A 20,434-nucleotide genomic window follows, 5' to 3' on the forward strand; every position below is an offset into this window, starting at 1 on the left:
CCTCTCTTAAGGTGAAGACACTTCATTATTGTAATATCACCCTGCATAATGCAAAGATGTGACATTGCTAAAATCAATTTACTTGACTTGCATATGATGATAGTTTGAATGTGTAGTGCAGTCATCATAAAGACAGTAGGTCTAAGCAACAGTGAAGTTTCATGACACTACTACAAACCTTTAATACACCACACATTAATCAATGAGAGATTAAACATTAAAAGTGAACTACCACAAGGTCACCCAATCCCACTGAATCTGTATGCAATGTCGATAACAAAAACATGTTTCCAGATTTATTAAAATATCTATATTAAAACACTGGCAATGTCAATTAAAGGTTTGATGAAAACCTTGTGACATAGAAAACTACCTATCACTAAACAAGTAAAAGCCAAATTCACCTCATGACATCTGTCTTACCAATCAAGTTATTTCAACATCAAGGAAATTACAATCTGAAAAATCACATATAGTACTTATTAACTGTGATCACACCTGAATACACATCAGTCTTTTATGCTCCAGAGAATGAAATTGGAAATGGTGGTAACCCTGTAATTATTAAACATGTGAAGAGACAATGGACGGCAATGCAGAAAATATAAATTCAAAGACTAGATTTGTGACGAAACTGTGTGAACCACACATATGGAACTTGGTCTCCACCTACTGGCAAATAAAAAAGTAATTCCCTTCAAAAAAAATATCAGATTCTGCACATATATTATAGTGAAAAAGACTACGCTGCCAAAAATAAATGTATGCCAGTATGACTTGTCTCCGCACACTTCTTTACTTTACTAACATGCAGATCTTTTCAGTGTGGAGTAAATAATCACATAGAAATGCATCATGTGACACTATAATTTTACTCCAAATGTGTGATCTAATGGGTTTGTGTGATGTAAATCACAAATACATGGCTCCAATCAACCTTCCTAATCAACCGTCACAACAGATATACAACATAAGCAGATAATTCTACTACTCACACTCCCAGTGCTTTTATCATTTTCAGACATTTTTAGGCAAGAAAAAAAATCTTTATAGATCAGCAGTGTGCCACTAAAACAACTTTTTTCTCAACAGTCTGCGTCATTCAAGGAAGGAAAATACACTGCTATCACCGGTTTGATATGTTGCCGTTATCATGTGCTGGCAGTGGTCTCATACTCAAACATTGGGCAAGGTAAAAATTTCATAATTTTAGCACATGACATAGTATGCTGATAAGAAATTTGGGATATAGTCATTGGTTGGCTGAGTATCGAGACAGGATGTCTTCTAACTTTAAAAATAATGACTTGCTAATGTCATACAAGTCAGTTATGTCTAACACCAACGTATCCAGTGAGCCAATTAGATGCCTACAGGATGAACTTTTAAAGTTTGTAACTCATTAAATTTCATCTTTTCATGATCAAGCACAGACCTCACTATAGGCTTGCTTAAACTGGCCCTGATTTCATCCTAGGATTTATTTGTCAGGCCATCAAACATGAGAGGAACCTTTGTTTGAAGACCTATTTTGTGTTTGAGCAGGTGTATCCTCAGGTTACAGCATTCAAGTCATTACTGTGTGATCTGGATCCAATTTTGAGCATGGCCACAATTACAGAAATAAAGTAGCCCAACACTCCCTCTTTCCTCTAGTCTATCATCTAAGATACTCTTCCTCGTCATATTCAGAAGACATCATAAACACTTGGATTTCAGCACCAAAGCATCCTAGAAATCAAAGCATGTAGAGTGGGACTATGAATAAATGAATGTTATCATATGAGATGCTTCATAATAAAGGCAAATAGGTTAAGCATCCTTAACAACTGCTCTGAAAAATCTGAAATTTTACATTTTAACTTATGTTTTACGAACAATTAATCAGTCTGTCTTAATGTTGTATTTCACAAGTGATACTGCTGCACACTTAAACATGATTTCCAGGCAGTTTAGCCACTAAATGATTTTAACCACCGACAAAATAGCCCTGCGTCCAACACAGAGCCTAAGCAATTATTATTTTTCTGTCATTTTCCAATGGCCTCCTGAATGCTGGACTAATGGCCCACATTCATGGTCATGAAAGGCTTGTCTTCCTTGCACTTGGTATATCTGAACAGAAGGTACATAACAATGTTTTTGACAGGCACTTAAAGGCAGCATCTGCCAGGAAATGTCTGATCTAATGTCTGGAATGACTGCATGTTCCACTAGTAAATGCAAAAAGTACTATTCCTTAATATGACAATCATAAAAAAATCTCAGTTACATTAGTAGAATTCATCGTCTACCGCTTGTACCACTTATGGCGGATCGCGGGGATCGCTGGAACCTATGCCAGCTGACTTGCGGGTGAGAGGCGGGGGACACTCTGAGCATGACGCCAATGCACTGCAGAGAGCACTAGTATAATTACGGTATTATCAACAATAGTTCAGATCATGCTCATATAAACTAAACCTCATATCAATACTAGAATTATGGAGAAATACATGGTCGGGATTTGTCCTCTCATGTCAAAAGAATTCAGCAGAATATGTCCAAACTTAATGATTCATCATAGTATGCCACAATCTAATAACAAATTATGTCAGTGAAATGTGATAATCTTACTAAAGTCAAGCTATAGGTGACGATTAAATTTCTAGATATAAAGTTCTTTGAACTGGTGAATGCACCCCAATAGTTGTAGCCCGTGGTTGTAACAAAACCTGAGATGATTGCAGGCATTGTAAACAAACTCTCGGTATTATCATAGACTATTCATTTTGTGAGAGAAACAGAAATGTAAGAGTAATTAATTCAGTAAGGCAGCAACAAAAGAAAAAATAAAGATTCAAAATGTGTACTGCAATTTTTTCTATGACAGTTCAAACATCTGCTTTAGACACACAGAAAATTATGTGACGAAATATTCAATTTAAATAAGGTGATTCATCAGAATAAATTGGAGCTGAGCCAATGCGTACTGTAATTCAATGGGGGTTTTTTTTGGTAAGTAATTTACTTCAGCAGTGACATCGCACCCGGAGTGTCCCCCTCCTCACGCCCCCAGTCAGCTTAGATAGGCCAGAGCACCCCGCGACAAGCGCCAGCAGGTGAAGCGCAATTAAAGGTGAATGAATGAAAAAAACTATTATGAAGTCAAGAATAGGGCAGTGTGAAATTTGTTTGCTTGTGCAGCATGTGGTAAAGAAATGGAGAGTGAGTCCCAAGTCTGCAACCAAGATTCCATCAATCCATTTTGTACTACAGCAGTAAGCAAAGGGGCTATAAAAAGACTAACTTCCAGGTATTAGTCAGGTTTTGTAAGGGTTGCATGTAAAACTGGGCTGAAAGTACCATTTCCCAGGTGGAAGAGTGGGAGTGAAAAGAAATATGTAAACAACAAGTACATTATTTAGCAGTATTTGGAGCGTGTGTCAGTTGGTCAGTAAATAACACCTAGAGCTTCTGAATTTAAGAACAAATTAGAATTTCCTTTCAGCTTGTTCTTTTAGAGGTCGTCAATCCTCTTTCCATTTTAGATGAACGCTTATATGTGTTTTTTACGTCGTATGCTCTTCCTTCCATAACCCTCTGCGTTTATCCAGTCTTGAGCCCGACCCACTGATGCTGGCTTATGCCCCCATAAGGCTGCAAATGTCTGGTATTGATTCCGGGGCAGCATACATGTGAAGAATGCACTCTACCACTGTGCTACAGTGGTTCAATTCAAGAACAAAGCAAAGTTCACATATTATTATTTTTTAATTGATAGAAAGGTGAAGAAAGCTAACTCTGACACCAGACCATTAAAAGTTACCATTTTGCTTTTTCGAACTGATAGAAAGGCAAAGAAATCTAACTCTACCAGACCATTATTGGAACCCCCAGCTTAAGAAACAATAGGGGAACATGTATGCAGTCATTACAATGAGCTCACAAAAAATTATCTGCATTTTTTGTGATAGCCTTTTCTTCAATGGTTGTAGTAAACCTGTCTACCTGATCTTATAAACATCCTTATGAGCTTTCTCTGTAAGGGTAGGATGTTCCCTGTATTAACATGACGGATGAGCTTGTAACACATAAAGCAGCATATTTCACACACTGTATGAAGACATTGGGAAATTACTGTAAGTCATTACTGCAAGACAACATCCATCCATCTTATTGTAGACGATCGATGGATGGATGGATGGATGGATGGATGGATGGATGGATGGATGGATGGATGGATGGATGGATGGATGGATGGATGGATGGATGGATGGATTGATGGGTGGATGGGTGGGTGAATGGGTGGATGGATTGATGGGTGGGTGAATGGGTGGATGGATGGGTTGATGGGTGGGTGGATTCTGCAGTACAGGGGTACGGTGCTGTGTTACCTTCATTCTCCCCATCTTTGTCAATTCATTAATTTAATTGAGTAAGATGAAGAATATTCACATGACTGGATTGGTGAAAATTAATCAACAATTTCTGTTAACAACAACAACTATTATTTATTCAATAAACCATTATGCTTTCTGAGACAGTCATCTTCCAGTTGAATGCTTAATACTGTTGCAACCTAACATTAATATTTACGTGCAAAAATTGCTGTCCTTTTTATAAATAACCACATAAACAGGAATCAAAAGAATGCACTTACTGTAGTATCCATACAGCACAGTGTCTTCAATTTGAGCCCTTGTCTCATTGCTTGCTGCCCAATCCTGGATGGTACCCAAGTGAAAGGTCATGGTAAAAATTAGAATGTAGTTGAACAATAAACTGCACAAGTATAAATATTAATGAAAACTGGCTAAATATGAGTAAAACATTAAAAAAATATATGAAATGCAGTATTTTCTGATATCTTTTACCAAAAGAAATGGAAGAATGGGAAATTATCAGGATAACGCATAGACATTAATCTCATCACTTCTTTGTTCAGTGTCCTCTTAAACTGAAAGGATCCAGTTGTGAAGCAAACAACACTCAGAACGCAAGAATCTATTAAAGCAACAGTTTCACACTCTCAGTCCACCTAAAAACAATCACCCCATGATATTTATGAGCCCTCCACCATGAAACCCAACCCCTAGAATCTGTAATCATACTGGTGTCATTGTTAGTTTGATTGTAAATCAAGAAAAAAAATCAATACTTTAGCTCTTTAAATGCAAAACCTTAATGAATCAGCAAATATAGCACTAATCATGTCTTATCTCACAGTCATGAATTTCTATCAGAACTATATATTTAATCCAATTTATGTTTGTTGCCACTTTCCATCAATCGTATTATAATACAAATATTTACCTTCCCTTTAGACCTGAACACATTTGACCAACTGTCATTCTCCTCAGTGCTTTGCACAACCACAAAAACTGAGGCACATCTGTGTTCTCCCACACCTGCCTGATTACCTGTACTGTATAACTGTACAGTATAACTGTATAACCTGTACTGTATAACTGTATAGTAAAATTTCCTCCTTTTTACAGTAAAATTTTCCTTCTTTATATGAATAAGATTAAGAATTGACAGTACAGGTAATAAATATACATAAATAACTACAAACCCTGCAAAAATGATAGAATCACAAGTCTCGGAGGATGTTGATTCAGTTGTTGAATTTTGTGGAATGAAGGTAGAAATGGCACAAAACTAGTCATTTTAAATGGCAACTTTAAGAAACACTAAAAGAAATGAAGAAAAAAAGTGATGTTTATTTTTTAGACCAAGCAGAGGAAATAAAAATTATGGAATCTTGAAAAACAAGCAAAAGAACACTTAAACACACCACAAGTACTTTCTTACACCACCCCTGGCATTTATAACAGCTTGCAGTCCCTGAAGCATGGACTTAATGAGTGACAAACAGTACTCTTCATCAATTTAGCTCCAACTTTCTGATTGCTGTTGCCAGATCAGCTTTGCAGGTTAGAGCCTTGTCATGGACCATTTTCTTCAACTTCCACCACAGAGTTTCCATTAGAATTAGACCTGGGCTATTTGCAGGCCATGAAATTAACCTTATGTCTTTCGTCAAGGAACGTTTTTAGTTTTTGCTCAATGACAAGATGCATCGTCATCTTGAAAAATGCTTTCATCATCCCCAAACATCATTTCAATTGATGGGATAAGAAAAGAGTCTACAATATCAGTGTAAATTTGGGCATTTATTGAAGATGCAAAGACAGCCATCTCCCCAATGCATTTACCTGACATGCGGCCCCATTTGGAACCCACCAAACAAAAGATCCAGCACCATCACCTCACCCAATGCTGATTCACGATTCATCACTTAACATTACTTTCATCCAGTCATCCACAGTCCGTGGTTGCTTTTCATTAGCCCATTGAAACATAGATTTTTTTTCTGTTCAATGATGGCTTTCATTTAGTTTTTCTGTATTTAAATCCCATTTCATTAAGACAGTCTCTTATAGTTTGTCCACAGATGTTGACTCCAGTCCCAATTGTTCCTTTTTTTTATCCCTCCTTCCTCCTCATTTTTTGTCTTGCATTTTCTGTTTTTCTGTTTTCTTTAAGTTTTCTGTCCTAACAGTTTGGTGTGTTCCTTGGTCGTCCATTGTACTTGTATTTAACAACTTTCCCATGTTCTTTACTTGGAACAGTTATTAGAAATACCTGACTGTGAACAACCAATATCTTTGCAACACTGAGTGATGATTTACTCTCTTTAAGAAGTTTCATAATCTACTCCTTTGTTTCAACTGACATCTCTCATGTTGGAGCCAAGATTCATGTAAGTCCACCTGGTGCAACAGCTCTCCAAGGTGTGATTAGTGATTATTCCTTTTTAACTACAGACTAATAAGGAGCTCTAATCTGATGCAAGTGTTATTTTTGGGAATAAAAATTTACCAAGTGATTACATAATTTTTTAACAGACATGAGTGATTCCCTAATTTTTCCCTCTGCTTGGTCTATAAAAGTACCTGTTGCTGACTACCACAATTATTTTTCCTGATTTATTTTTTTGTGTTTCTTAAAATCTGAAAGTTGCCTTTTGAAAATACTCAAGTTTTGAGTCACCGTACTTAAACTGTACTTTTAAATGACAAATTAGCTCAGCAAATATTACACATAATAATAATTTGCATTCTGATTGCAAAGTAGTGATAGGCCAGAGTGTAGCCAAACAGCATAGGATGGTGGTGTGTAGGATGACTCTGATGGTGAGGAAGATGAAGAGGGCAAAGGCAGAGCAGAGAAATAAATGGTGGAAGCTGAAAAAGGAAGAGTGTTGCATGACTTTTAGGAAGGAGTTAAGACAGGCTCTGAGTGGTGCTTCCAGATGACTGGACAACTGCAGCTAATGTGATCAGGGAGACAGGGCGGAGAGTACTTGGTGTGTCATCTGGAAGGAAAGTATATAAAGAGACCTGGTGGTGGAGTGAGGAGGTACAGGAGTATATACAGAGAAAGAGGTGGGAGAAGTGGGACACTGAGAGGACTGAGGAGAGTACACAGGATTACAGGGAGATGCAGCGTAAGGTGAAGGTAGAGGTAGCAACGAGCAAACAAGGGGCTTATGATGACTTGTTTGCTAGGTTGGACAGTAAGGAGGGAGAGACTGATCTATACAAGTTGGCAAGACAGAGAGACTAGAGGTAAGATCTTACGCCCGAGCCCAAGTTCGGGCCCGTCCCGAAACAAAATTCGGGCCGGGTCGGGCTCAAAAAATCAGTAATTACATTCGGGTCAGGTCGGGCTTTAAACCCTCGGGCTCAGGTCGGGACGGGCTAGTTTTTTTTGGGACTCGGGTTTAAGATGTTATGATCCAAGCACGACCCAGCCCGAACTTTTTTAATATATATTTATATATAATGTATCTCAAACGGTCTGTGGATATTAAACTAAGGAATACCCTTATAAAATAAATAATTTAGGTAAAACAGAGAAGGAGCTGTATGAGAAACATCCATCTACAATACCTGCTCAGTTCCCTCTGTGCATCAGCTGTATCTTCAGTAACTTTACCTTTCCGATCGTACGCACTGAAAGTAGAGGCAAGATCTTACACCCAGCTCGAAATTCGGGCCGGCTCGAAATTAGGGCCGGGTCGGCCTCAAAATGTCCATAATTACGTTCGGGTCAGGTGGCTTGGTTCAGGTCGGGCTGGATTTTTTAGGCCCGATCTTACCTCTAAGAGAGACAGAGATGCGAAGGATGTGCAGCAGGTTAGGGTGATTAAGGATAGGGATGGAAGTGTATTGACAGGTGCTGATTGACAGGTAGATGGAGGCAACTGATTTGCTATGGCGACCCCAGGAGGGAAAAGCCGAAAGGAGAAGAATAATTTGCATTCACAATTGCACCAATATTAAATCAAAACTAAATTCTGACATTTGAGTTCACTGTTCATACTATAACTACTGTCACTGAGAATCATTTTGGGTTGATAGGCAATCTCAGCAAGTTTCTGTCACTCTTCAGTTCACATTGCTTTTTGGCTAAGTTAATGATTATTAACATACAACTTTTTTATACGGGTCAAAGAGCTGACAATTTAAGAAAATAAAAATAAAATATCTCAGTCACAAGTGTGATACAATCAATTTTCTTTTCAAGGTTACCTAACAAAAAAGTGCTAACATTTCTCCTCTTAACTATATCATCACTGCTACAAGAACAGACACTAACCTTATAGGTGCCATTGGAGTACTTCATGAATGAAACAAGGAATATGTCCACTGGAAGAAGAGCAGACGTTATCAAAGCAACAGCCAGTGCACATATTGCTGTGATAGTTGAAACAACTTCACTCTCCTGTCGACTTTGAAATTTTCGAATGTAGACCCAGCAGAAAACCAGGATCCCCTGAAAAAATAAAACATTTAGTTTAAAAAATTTAACACTCAAGAATGGCTGAACTTTTAAAAATGAGGAATGTGACTAGCAAAAGCAATCGAAGTACAAAATAACCACCACGGATATCATTGTTACATTTGAAAAGTAAACAGCAAACAGCAATAGAAATTAAACTTCTCTTTCGAAATTCCTTTTGGTCTATATCCCCAGAAACATTTGATTAATACCATTCAAAAGCTGAGACCAATAATGAAATATGAATTGACGATAATGAAATATGAATGACTACAAAAAACACATATAAGGGCTATTCAACCCTTATATGTGTTTTTAGTAGTCTTCATACAATTTGATTTGATAAAATGCCCTGCAATTCATTATTTCTGATCGAAACTGCCTCAAAAATATCACAGAAAGTTAGAAATTATAGGTTGAAAGCACCCTGACAGCACTGTTGAAAAACTATGTGAACAGAGGTATTGACATCTCACAAGAAGCAGACTAAATTGACATGTACTAGCTTTTTGCAAACGTAGTCTGTTGCTGTGGAACTTGAAAAGGGCCACAAACAGAGGGATTGTTGTATTAAAAAGCAAGGACCTCATTAGACAGCAAAGAAAAGGGAGGCTTCACAATGACAAGGTCATATTCTAGGCACACAAGGAGGAGGAAGTGAGGGCACTGCTAAAACCAGTCCCTTTAGCTCAAGGGCTGCCATTCACAGACAGGATCAATTAAAAGCCTTGCAGCCTTAAGCTTCTGTTGCTTGTGTTGCCAGGTAATGACACTGACTTTGCATCCAAATAAGGGTTGAAAGGATTGTTCAAACTGAAGCGGTGCTAGTGGTGGACAGAGAAATAGCCATTCATTGGCATCCAGGCATTATTCTGGGCCACACTTAACCACGTGACTCTAAATGACAGCATAGATAATTGTGCTTGCTAAACTTGGCAGCGGATTACTTTACGTCATCTGACCACCTTCAAAGCTATCATTTATTATTATTATTAAGTATTAGCAAAACCAAAGGGAACGAATGCGTAAAAATATGACCAAAGGGACAGATAATGTAATATATGTGGTGAAAAGACACTGCGCCTCTCAACTGATTTATCGATGATACTGTAATGGGAAAGAACTTTCTAAGAATGCAAACACAGTTCTTTTTTTTTTCAAAACAACATTCATTCTAATGCGAAATACAAAACAGCACAATCTGTTCACAAAACAACAGTCTGTTAGGTGTACCAAGGCTAATGTTAGCCCAAACTAATCCGTAGCTAACACTGGGGCTAACAGACTGATGCCATGTCGCATTGAAGCATTTCGAAACTACAATTAACGCTGTGTCAGCCGAAGAGGCGACTATATAACGTAATATTTACTTACCAAAAGTATAAGGGTAAAAATAGACCACCCAAGCACAGACTCAGAAAGCAACGACTGTGCCGCCATCTTCACTTCCTGCAATAACAAACCCACGTGCTCCCGGTGACGTCAGCTGGGAGAGAATGGAGAAACACTGGGGAGAAACACGTCTGCATATGGCAGCCTCTCCGACTCTGTCTCAGACTCTGTCTCAGACACTTTTAATCGTCACATGCATGGCCGCACTAGTACAGTAGTGAAACGCGATGGGTCGTTACAGTAGAACCTGATGGCAACACTGTTCTTGAGACGGGAAGGTACTTTGACATCCAGACATTGGAGCACAGCGCTCTTACAGATTCACTACATTTAACCCAAACTGCACAGAATAATGGGACGATTAATGTAGGCTACCTTGTTCTAATCAACTTTAGAAAATGCCATCTGAAGTATAAAAAATGTTAAGATGTAAATACAATAATTCAATCTCCATTATTCTTAACCATGGGAACAAGACTTACCTTCAGTTCTTCAGGTTTTTCTAACTTGTTTCTGTTTTGTTTTTGAAGTTTGAGTGTGTGCATTGATGACATTGTATACGTGTGTCATTTGCTTGGTATAAACAAGCCAGTAGCTTTTCAATGTTTTGGTTGTCTTGAGGTGATCACATTAAAAACGATTATAACTTGCTTCCTGATCAAATATCTTTTTATGCAAAACGTTTAAGTGCAAAGTAATTATTAAATGTAAATTTTCAATAAAAGATTCTTTATCACCTTATTTTTTCCATGGCAGCAAGTTGGAGCAGTAGTAGCTCAATCAACTAGGTCTTGGGCTGGAGATCAGAGGGATGCTGGTTCTACACCCATGTGGATCAAACCTTTTAGAGTGTGAACTGGCAGTGAAGGGGTGCCAGTTCACTTCCTGAGCACTGCAAGGCACCGTCTCCTTACAACTCCATGAATCGTGCATCATCTGCATGCTTATGGGCCTACACACACACACACATTTCTTGTTTTTTTTTTCTTTCTTTCTTTCTTTCTTTGATGTAACATGTTTTACAATAGGCCATAGAACTTGCCTCCTAACCCAGAAAATGGCCAATTTTTTTTTTTTGCTCCACAGTATTTACATTGTTTTTACTGTTGTAATAAATATAACCAAATTCCCTTCACAGACTATAGCAGTACTAGCAGGCAAAAGAAATATTTCCATGCAAGCAAGTTTAGAGAATATTTAGGATCAAGGACACATCACGATTAGATAGTTGTTTACTAGGGTTTTACCAGCCTATTCACTTTAAAGCAGCCTGACAAGTGGACTTGGGGTACGTGTTTAATTCACCCTGAATTAAACACGCCTATGAACTACAATAGTGTGATCTCCTTGTGCCCAGTTATTTGTACTGTATGTGTATCTGAGTAACACTTTAAACACAGGCCAGAATCTTTGGAAGTAGCTTTGGTACAAATGTGGCACATTTCAAACTTTGCTAAAAAGTAAAAGTAGGTCATGGCAAATTGGGGTGCAGTACACCTATACTGGCTTTTCTATGTGCAGAGCAAATCATTGGGGTAATAATTGCTATCAATTATCTACTGCAGTAGCCCATGCCAGCAGACAGACAGTCTTTGGTGCTGAATGTTGTCCCTCAGCTACTCAACTGACCTAAAATCCTCCACTATTACCCATAATACACCTACCTGAGCTCAACTAGAGGTGTATTTTGGGTAATATTCTACACTAATGAGCAAAAAGCAAAGTTCCATTTTAGTACAGCTATCTGGCCAGGTTTTCTCTTGAATAGTCTTGTATTATGGATTGTGTTTGTTATGCCTTATGTGTATTATTTGTTTAGTTTATTTTTTTCGGACATGTCATAACAGCAGACCTTACCACCGCCATCTCATTTGCAACATCAACAACTTCCGAAAAAAAATTACTGACAGGTAGAAGACATTTGGCTTTTGTAGTTCCCTTTCCATTAATCTACAAAACACCTCTCTCATCATAATCAATTCATACAATAAATATGATAAATGCTGACGGGCATTGTGGTCTATTGTTGTTGTAAACCGTCTATTCAGTCCCAGTAGATGTATGTGTCTTCACACGTCTTTATCAGTTCCTTGAATGAACATACTGTAAGTTCACTCAAGGAACTGATGAAGGAAAATTTCCCGTAAATGTTTTGGTGAGCAGTTGCATTTTGCTAGATTTATGTTAATACATTTTTTTTACTACTTGCTACTACTACTACATGCCCACATTACGTACATTCTTCGACACAAGCCTGTCAATTTAACAGAAATCAGTACTTCCAGATATTTATAGCAATTACTCTTTTATATTTCTGTTTTTATTTGAAATGTAGGAATGCATTCATAGTAATAGCATTCACTTTTTTTTTTTAAATGAGCTGTTTCATTCAGCAGGAAGTCAAAACTTATGCAACAGTATAAGGCTTTATGTGAACTGCAGCATTTTTATTTTTTTTCATGAAGAGGTCCCATCACCATCACAATACCAGACACACTTATCTTTTTTTTTTTTAATCTCTTATCCAATTAATTCTCCAGACCCAGTAATTCCTCAATTTTAATTCTAACACATTCTTCACGTTTTTGGGTGCATGATGACAGAAAAAGTCTTCTCCATTTGTGGAATATATTGTCCTTTAAATTGAAATATTAAGTATGTGTAGTCATGCCTAACACGTGCAGAGTTATTGAGATGAAGGTAAAATTATTACTGATTTGCAAGTTAGACTTTAGCAATCAGTTTCCCATGTGGAAATAATACCACTTCATATTGAATTAGAGGACATTTTTCCACTATTAATTGAAATAAGAAACATTCTCGTCACTCAGATTGTCACTGCTCATTTGGATACTACAAATTCAACTCACCTTAATCAATAACAATATATTTTAACTTCATTTACAGTATGCCCTCAGCTTTAAGAAAATTAATTAAACTAATGTAAGTTCTTCACCACCCACAATTCATTTGTAGATAGAAGATAGGCCTACTTAAAGCACGTAACCTTTCAAAAGTCACAAGATCATCCAGCTTGGCCGCATGCCCTAATGAAAACTATTAGTTGTCCAGTAGCAGTGCACAGAAAACCATTTACTGTGGTGACACTGTCCCATTCTTAAGATTTTAAATTTATTACATGACTTGCAGCCACACATATGACATAAAAGCTCACAAGGGTAAAGTCTCCATTTAGCTGTTGAGAGTAACATGGAGAATCGATAATTAAATTCACGTTGTGCCAACTACAGTAAATAGCCCAGCAATATGTTTTCTCCTCCAAGGGCAAAAACAAAAACATTGCATTGCTTTTCTACATCTTTGGCACACTCATTAGTGTTATATGCCCTGAAAGAACTCCATAAAGGGCCCATTATTATGTTTTGTTCTCCTTAAGTGTACCTTAGAACATACTTCATCACTCTTTGTCCACTTGAAAGGGAAGACTTGTGGGCAGTGTGTCTTGTTTTATCTAAATAAGGAAATAAGATGTCTTGTTTGTTTGTTTTTTCCAAATGGAAGTTGTTGACTGTATTTTAGTGAAAAGAACCAGTGACAATGTGCTACTTCTCAGAAAAAAAACGTATGTCAGTCAAGAAATAGTTGGGAGATAAGATTACCTATATTTGATTTGTACATGTGTTTCTCCTTTTAAACTGAAAATGATTAAGATGCAGAAGTTCCTCCTGTCAATAGGACACAACATAATAGTGTCCATCCATTGCTTCTTTCCAAGTGCTAGCTGCCCTTCTAAATTTGTCCTTTCATTTCAAAAGTGGAAATCCACTGTCATCATATTATGTGACTTGCTCTTATTCATCGGGTGAGAAAATAAATGTTGCTCACGTAGAAAAAACAAGGTAATACAACTTAGGGAATAGTGGTTGGGGGCATGTGATGTAGAATCACTCTTGTTACATAAACTTTGATCCCCATGAGATAATTTAAGTAATATTCTTGGTATTCACCTGCAGGCATTTTGTTGTACACACAGAAAATTAATGTGCACAAACATTAAATGTCAAAAATTACTAAGCGCATACTTTAGTGTGTACTGATAAAAGTGAACAACTATTACATACATTCCTTTGTCAGAAATTGTAATTATTGCAGTAAATTGAGTCTTGGCGTTGTAGTTAATATTACAACGCCAAGAGAAAATGAAACTTTGTTAATGAATCACTGCTTCCAGATAAGTCAAAGTCTTTATCACGGATACCAATCATGTCATGGGTCCACCTTTGATGATGAACTGAAAACCAAACTGGCAGGTTCGCGATGACTCACATAATTATTTCCATGTTGTATTGGCTATAGGAAGTTTTTTAAAAAGATTAAAGAAAAATCCCAGCCCATAAGAATTAAGTTTTTCCTTAAAACTGACTTTGATGATTCTGATTTAGTACTTTTATCAGAACGATTATGATCACACTGTCTCCACACAGGTCTTGCGTTCAAACTGAGTTCCAAACCTCTGAATATTTGAGTTGATATCAAAGAGAGTCAGTTCCTCACAACTATCCCAATGAGGTTGCCACCAAGTGGTTTCCTTTCATTAAATTTCAATAGATGCATCAGTTATGATCATATTTCAAGAATACCCCACAGAATTACAGCTGGAGGCCAAACTGGCAGGTTGCTGTATCATTTTAATTCTTATTTCTTTGTCTACATACTGCTTTCATGCCCAGGTGAGCTCTCAGAAATGATGAATGAGACTACTTAATATCTTTAGTGATTTTTATGAGCACATGAAAGGTACACATCAGTGGTCATGACTGCATTATGGAGCAAAGTAAGCTGCCTTTGTCTAGTGTTTTGCCATATGACGATCTGGTAAATGATGTTTTAAAAGGAACAGGTGTCTTGCCTCTAAACCCTTCAACAATTGTGAATTGAGTGACATAATAAAGAATCAGAGCACAGTAATTAGCCTGTCTACATTCACGGCAAATGACTGTTTGCCCAAAGCAATAGTGTTTGCCAAGGTTATGTATGTATGCACTCTAGCCTGCAGAAACAAATACCCAAATGAACAGACAAAAGCACACATTGTTTTTGCTGTACAAGCCATTAAGCAATTTAGTGCACTTAAAAGGAGGAGAAAGAATTCATTCAACACTGCATTGTTGTTGACGTGTCGACTAAAAGGCAGATACGTGTATAGTATTTTTTTGTGTTATGTGCACATATACTAACATATAACAATTAATGGAAAACACTCTTCATAGAGTGAACAGCAAGAGCACTAAAAGAGAAACTCATAACTTGAAGCATTTAAAGAAATATTTTGATCACTACGATCAAACCTACCAATATGTACCTAGAAGCATGTGATGATGGTCACAACAGGTTAACACATCTCTTATCTTGAACACATCTTAGCGTTACGGTTTAGTGAATTGATAAGATCAATTTAAACTTAAATAAATATTGAGAGAATAGTTAAAGTTTGTGAATCTTTAAAACCTCACATCATTCTGCAGCTGCTGTATCAATTAGACATATTTTTTTTGGATCCTATGTCATGTATCCTATCACTGAGAGCAGTTCCAGTCTAATCAATAAACTGTAAATGTGTGCCATATATTAAATCACCTGCTTAAAAAGAAGCTACTCACAATAACACCAAAATGTTCTGTTAAGCTTCTCTCCACTATTACACAGTATATATACAGTACCAAATGTATACAGGAATTTTAAGTAGGCATTGTAAATACAAAGAGGATATGAACTGCATGGTTTGTAATGGATGAGTTGCTATACATAGCATGTGCTGTGTACATTATCGGTGGGGGATCTGAGGAATATACAGTACATAGAAGAGTGGAGACACCAATCTAAAATGGAATATAGAATCACTCAAACAGAAGGTCTGGCTGAAAGGAGTCCATTTGCTGATCATGGTTCAGCACATATTGACAATGTATGTATTTGCATGTATGTTATGTAAAAACGACTAAAGGGTAAAGAAGCTAGGCATGAATAAGTGAATGCTTGAGTTGATCAAATTTAATCAGGTGTTTTGTGTTACAAACATTGATTTTATTGCATGGGATGGAACCTATGTAATAAAGTCATGCAATGTTCTACAACATAATACTGCCTAAGGGCAGCACGCAGTGCTACCCACTGCATGCGGCGTAGTGGGTAGCACTGTTAGCTCAAAGCAAGAAGGTTCCACTTTTGATTCCACCTGGGGCCTTTCTGTGCATTCAACTTAAGTGAATTGGATACTCTACATTGACCATAGGTGTGAGTGTGAACATGAGTGGGTGTTTGTCTATGGGTTTCCCTGCAATTAACTCGTGACTTGTCCAGGATGTACTCTGCCTCTCGTCCAACGTCATCTGGGATAGGCTCCAGTGATACTGTAATTTAGATAAGCGGTTGAAGATGAGACTGTTACATATTATCAAGAAGATCAATGAATGAATGAATGAATGAATGAATGCTGCACATTGTGTAATCTAATGTAAGTTTTAGTAGTTAATGTTTTGTGCTAATGTCCTGATTTTTTGTTTTGTCCTGATTTTTGTTTCACGCTGTCTGACGATCGTGCGTCCCTGTCAAAGAATGTGAGTCAAAGACGCAAGGACGCACGCAAATGAGAACACCGTTTCCCTTCAGAGATTACTAGGGTATCAAAAAAAATTCACTGTTGACTGATGACCTTGGGTTAGTGATGTATTTGACAATGTAGCTTTGTACTTTGAAGGAAAGCAATAGTTGACTTAAATGTTTCAAACAACACAAAAGTAGTCAAACTTAATATCAATAATTTAGGGCTCAGACTGACATCCAAACAAATGGTTAAAGTTGCGCTTTGTTTTTCCAAACAATACATGTTCACAAAAAAAATAAAATAAAGCGCATTCTGTCATTAAAAGCTATTTTTTAAGTCCTGTCAAGAGCTTGTCAAACATAAATGTAATATTTTGGGATCAGACCTATGTCCCCATGTCTCCATTGTTTTCTGACGTTTGTCAGTGTGAATCACCTTTTCAGTCTGAAATGCCAAGAATGGATGGTTCTACTATTTCAGCCTGCGTATTTCTGTTTTTAAAGGAAAAAATGTTTGAGTTATAAGTTGTAGAATGATTTTGTATTATTAAATATTAATCAATATCATAAAATCTGAATGCAGAATAATGCATTTGCACCTTAGCCACAAAGCCTAAAAACCTATGTTACATTTTTAAGTAAATGACAATAGAATTCTGCTTCAACTTTCCCCTACTGTTCAATACGGTGGTTGTCACATGAATTTGATTCTATTTTAGTTTTCAATGTCATTAAAACAAATAAAAAGTAATATGTCCCTTAAAAATATCCCTTGGGTTGCTGTCTGGTATGTTCACACACCTCGCTGAACACTCCTAATTGGAGCCTCCAAAGAAGTATCCAGAAAACTTCTGACAGCCTGTGATTAAGTGTGAGTTTAAGTTCAAAAACAACTTAAAATTCAAACTGACTACAGTAATTATATAATTTCTATTTTTTCTTGTACAGTTTCGGCCAAAAACAACCACACACTGCTCTATCTTCTACACCATTTTCATTTTTTAGTTGTAGCCCCAATTGTGCCTCAATGTTAAGTAGTCACCTTCAAGCCATTCAATAAATTTCCTATTTGCAAGGTGTGTATTAATCCGTTTACTCAAAAATTTTATATGGCATAAATTGTGGCAAATGTCATTTTGAAAAGAAAATGTGTGTCCCTGCTTGTCTGGTTAAAGAAACACTTTTTAAAATGTGGAATAATCTCACTTCAGATGGAATGGATTACCTTTTTTTATAGAAAGAAAAAAAACCCTCTTCAAATAGTTGTTCACAACCATGGTTATCAACCCATTGTTGGTGAAAAGAAAAGGAAAAAAGACATTCCTGAACTGCTAGTAAAACAAAATGAGGGCATGAATCCAGACCTAAAGCAGTGACTACACTGGTTGATACTGAAGCTCGGACAGTAATGGACACGCATGGCAGATGTCAAGACAGACTTTATATAAAATAATTATGTACATTAAGGTAACATTTGAATTAATATCATGTCATCATCACTGTTTCTTTCATGCAAGCTATTTAAGATAGAAATCTATAGAATTCCAATAGCAGAAAAAATAGTCACCAAATTAGTGATTGAATCCAATTCTTCTTCCCACACTTACAACAATGCAACCACAACAAAACCAAAGATTGTAATGAATGCATAATGATCATCAAAGAAATATAACCATCTGCTTGATTTTTATCTTCAGGTATTCTCTAATCCATTTGCTCTTTCTTTCTTTCAGCTGAAAAGAACGTCTGTGTTAGTCAGTCCCTGTGGTGAATGGGTGGTTGCTGTGAAATCATCTGTCCAAACAGTTATGCCCATGGAGCCTGAACACCTGTTTCTGTGGGCTTGGTGTTGTTGGTGTGCAGTTGCTACAAAAACTTTGGGGGACAAAGAACCTGCTCTTTGACTTATGGTTAAAGAGCAGGTTAATTTTCATTAATAACTCTAGTATATCAAAAATATATCTAAATATAGGCTTTGACTATTTTGACAGCGGAAGACCTCAAGTGAGTTTAGGATTGGTGAGGAGCAAACTGCCTGAGGGATTTCACCCTGCATTTCAAAACCTCCAGACATAGTAAAGTGAATGTTTGAAAGTTGCTGCCTTCATATGGGAGTATAGTATTGCAACATGGGCATCTTATTCCTAAAATAGTGTTTGGAGTATAGCTGTTGCATCAGGCCTGCATGTGAAGGGGAGAGTTCACTTAATTGTTTGTAATCACTCATGTGCTCCAAAAAACACCCAAATGGGGATTTTAAGACTGTGATTTATGCAGTTAAGGTTGTTGTTGTTGTTGTTGTTGTTGTTGTTGTTTTCCAGAATCCCATCAATATGAAGTTCGTTCAATTTTTATATTTTCTTAAATTTGACTTAATAGCCCACGCGGAGCCATTTTAAAGAAATTGAAAACATGATTTTACCTTGGTAATCGGAACAATTTAATGATATTATAATACATTAAAGTGTGTTTGTCTCATGCGACTACCTCAGTTAAACACGGAGTTTGGTTGCGCCCCGTAGGGCATTTATTTCTAATGTGAAAGCTGCCGGCGTGTGATCTCCTTGTTTGCTCAAGTCTCTGTCGTTGCATCTCAGTTATAATGACAGAGTGGGAGGGCCACTCCGTGCAACTAATAAGGACCACGATCCAGCCGGCGATCCCACTGTGACTTTAATTTCCAAGTCCTGGAATCCGGAATCAAGATTGACCGTTATCATTCATGGATTATGCTTTTGTCATTCTTTTTCATTTATTTCTGCCTTAGAAGAAAGTTTTTTCAGCAATTGTAAGTACTTATTGATCACATTTAATTCACAGTCATTATTTAAAAAAAAAAAAAAAAAAAAAAAAGCCTGTTTGTATTTATCAGCTGTGGGAAAACTCTTCACAGCGGGCATCCTTTGTATCTTATATCGCTCGATGTGAAGTCGTTTTATTTTTTTTTATGCATGATTTGGTATTTGTGAGTTGCTTCTGTTTACTTCTAATTTATAAACGCTTTGCAGCATTCAATATGCGCCGTATTGCACCTCTCGTTAAAAACTAAGTACGACTGACGCCGCTGGAAAATCATCGGTTTCATCCCGTAATTAACCACTATTTAAAAACACCCAGCCAATCAGCGGTCGCTCAGAGAAACACGCTCCTGTGGATTTTACAGCGTTAGTCTGCAGTGAAGTTATCGATCGGATGATGGACGGACAAGTTCTCCTCTCAGTGTTTAACGCCTTGTATCTCCTGCCTCGAATAGTGGGGTGTACGTGGTAATAACCTGTAAAAGCAGATAATTTGGGTCGCAATTATGAGATGTGGTACAGCAGACGTGCTGTCCGTGTGATCTGATCAGAACAATGCACTTTAAAAGATGTGGAACAATTGTGATTGCAGTCTGGGGGCTGTATGGGTTGTATTTCGCAGAAATGACAAGGATACCATTACGCATTCAATCCGAGAAGCAACGTGACACCTCTGTAGTGCTACTCCTCGGCCCTTGCATGGTTGTAGTAGTTTGTAACTGGCATGGTCACTTCATCTCCAAGCGCCATGATGTCAAACTTTGTGATCCAGTGGAAGAAGGCGCAAGTGTTGCCAGTACGCATGGGAGTAATCCCATAGAGAAGAAATAACTTTTAGATAAGACAGC

At 37.2% G+C, this 20,434-nt stretch overlaps 2 protein-coding genes across 3 annotated transcripts in view; one reads left to right on the top strand and one right to left on the bottom strand.

The window, feature by feature from the left end:
- The window catches only part of lmbrd1 (LMBR1 domain containing 1), a 59,081-nt gene extending 48,767 nt beyond the window's left edge, over nt 1-10,314 (bottom strand). The window contains exons 1-3 of the mRNA XM_068328150.1: nt 10,207-10,314; nt 8,650-8,826; nt 4,643-4,706 (exon numbers count right to left, since the gene is read on the bottom strand). Coding sequence (XP_068184251.1) covers nt 4,643-4,706; nt 8,650-8,826; nt 10,207-10,272 — 307 coding nt within the window. The 5' untranslated portion in view covers nt 10,273-10,314. The remainder of the gene's footprint in view (nt 1-4,642; nt 4,707-8,649; nt 8,827-10,206) is intronic.
- An 8,938-nt stretch (nt 10,315-19,252) lies between these two features.
- Nucleotides 19,253-20,434, top strand: part of col19a1 (collagen type XIX alpha 1 chain) — a 97,251-nt gene continuing 96,069 nt past the window's right edge. For both annotated transcript variants that reach the window (XM_068327644.1, XM_068327645.1), the window contains exon 1: nt 19,253-19,576. The gene's annotated coding sequence lies outside the window, so the exon portion shown is untranslated. The remainder of the gene's footprint in view (nt 19,577-20,434) is intronic.

This window comes from Antennarius striatus, chromosome 11, assembly GCF_040054535.1.
Source record: "Antennarius striatus isolate MH-2024 chromosome 11, ASM4005453v1, whole genome shotgun sequence".
In the NCBI taxonomy this organism is placed as follows: Eukaryota; Metazoa; Chordata; class Actinopteri; order Lophiiformes; family Antennariidae; genus Antennarius; species Antennarius striatus.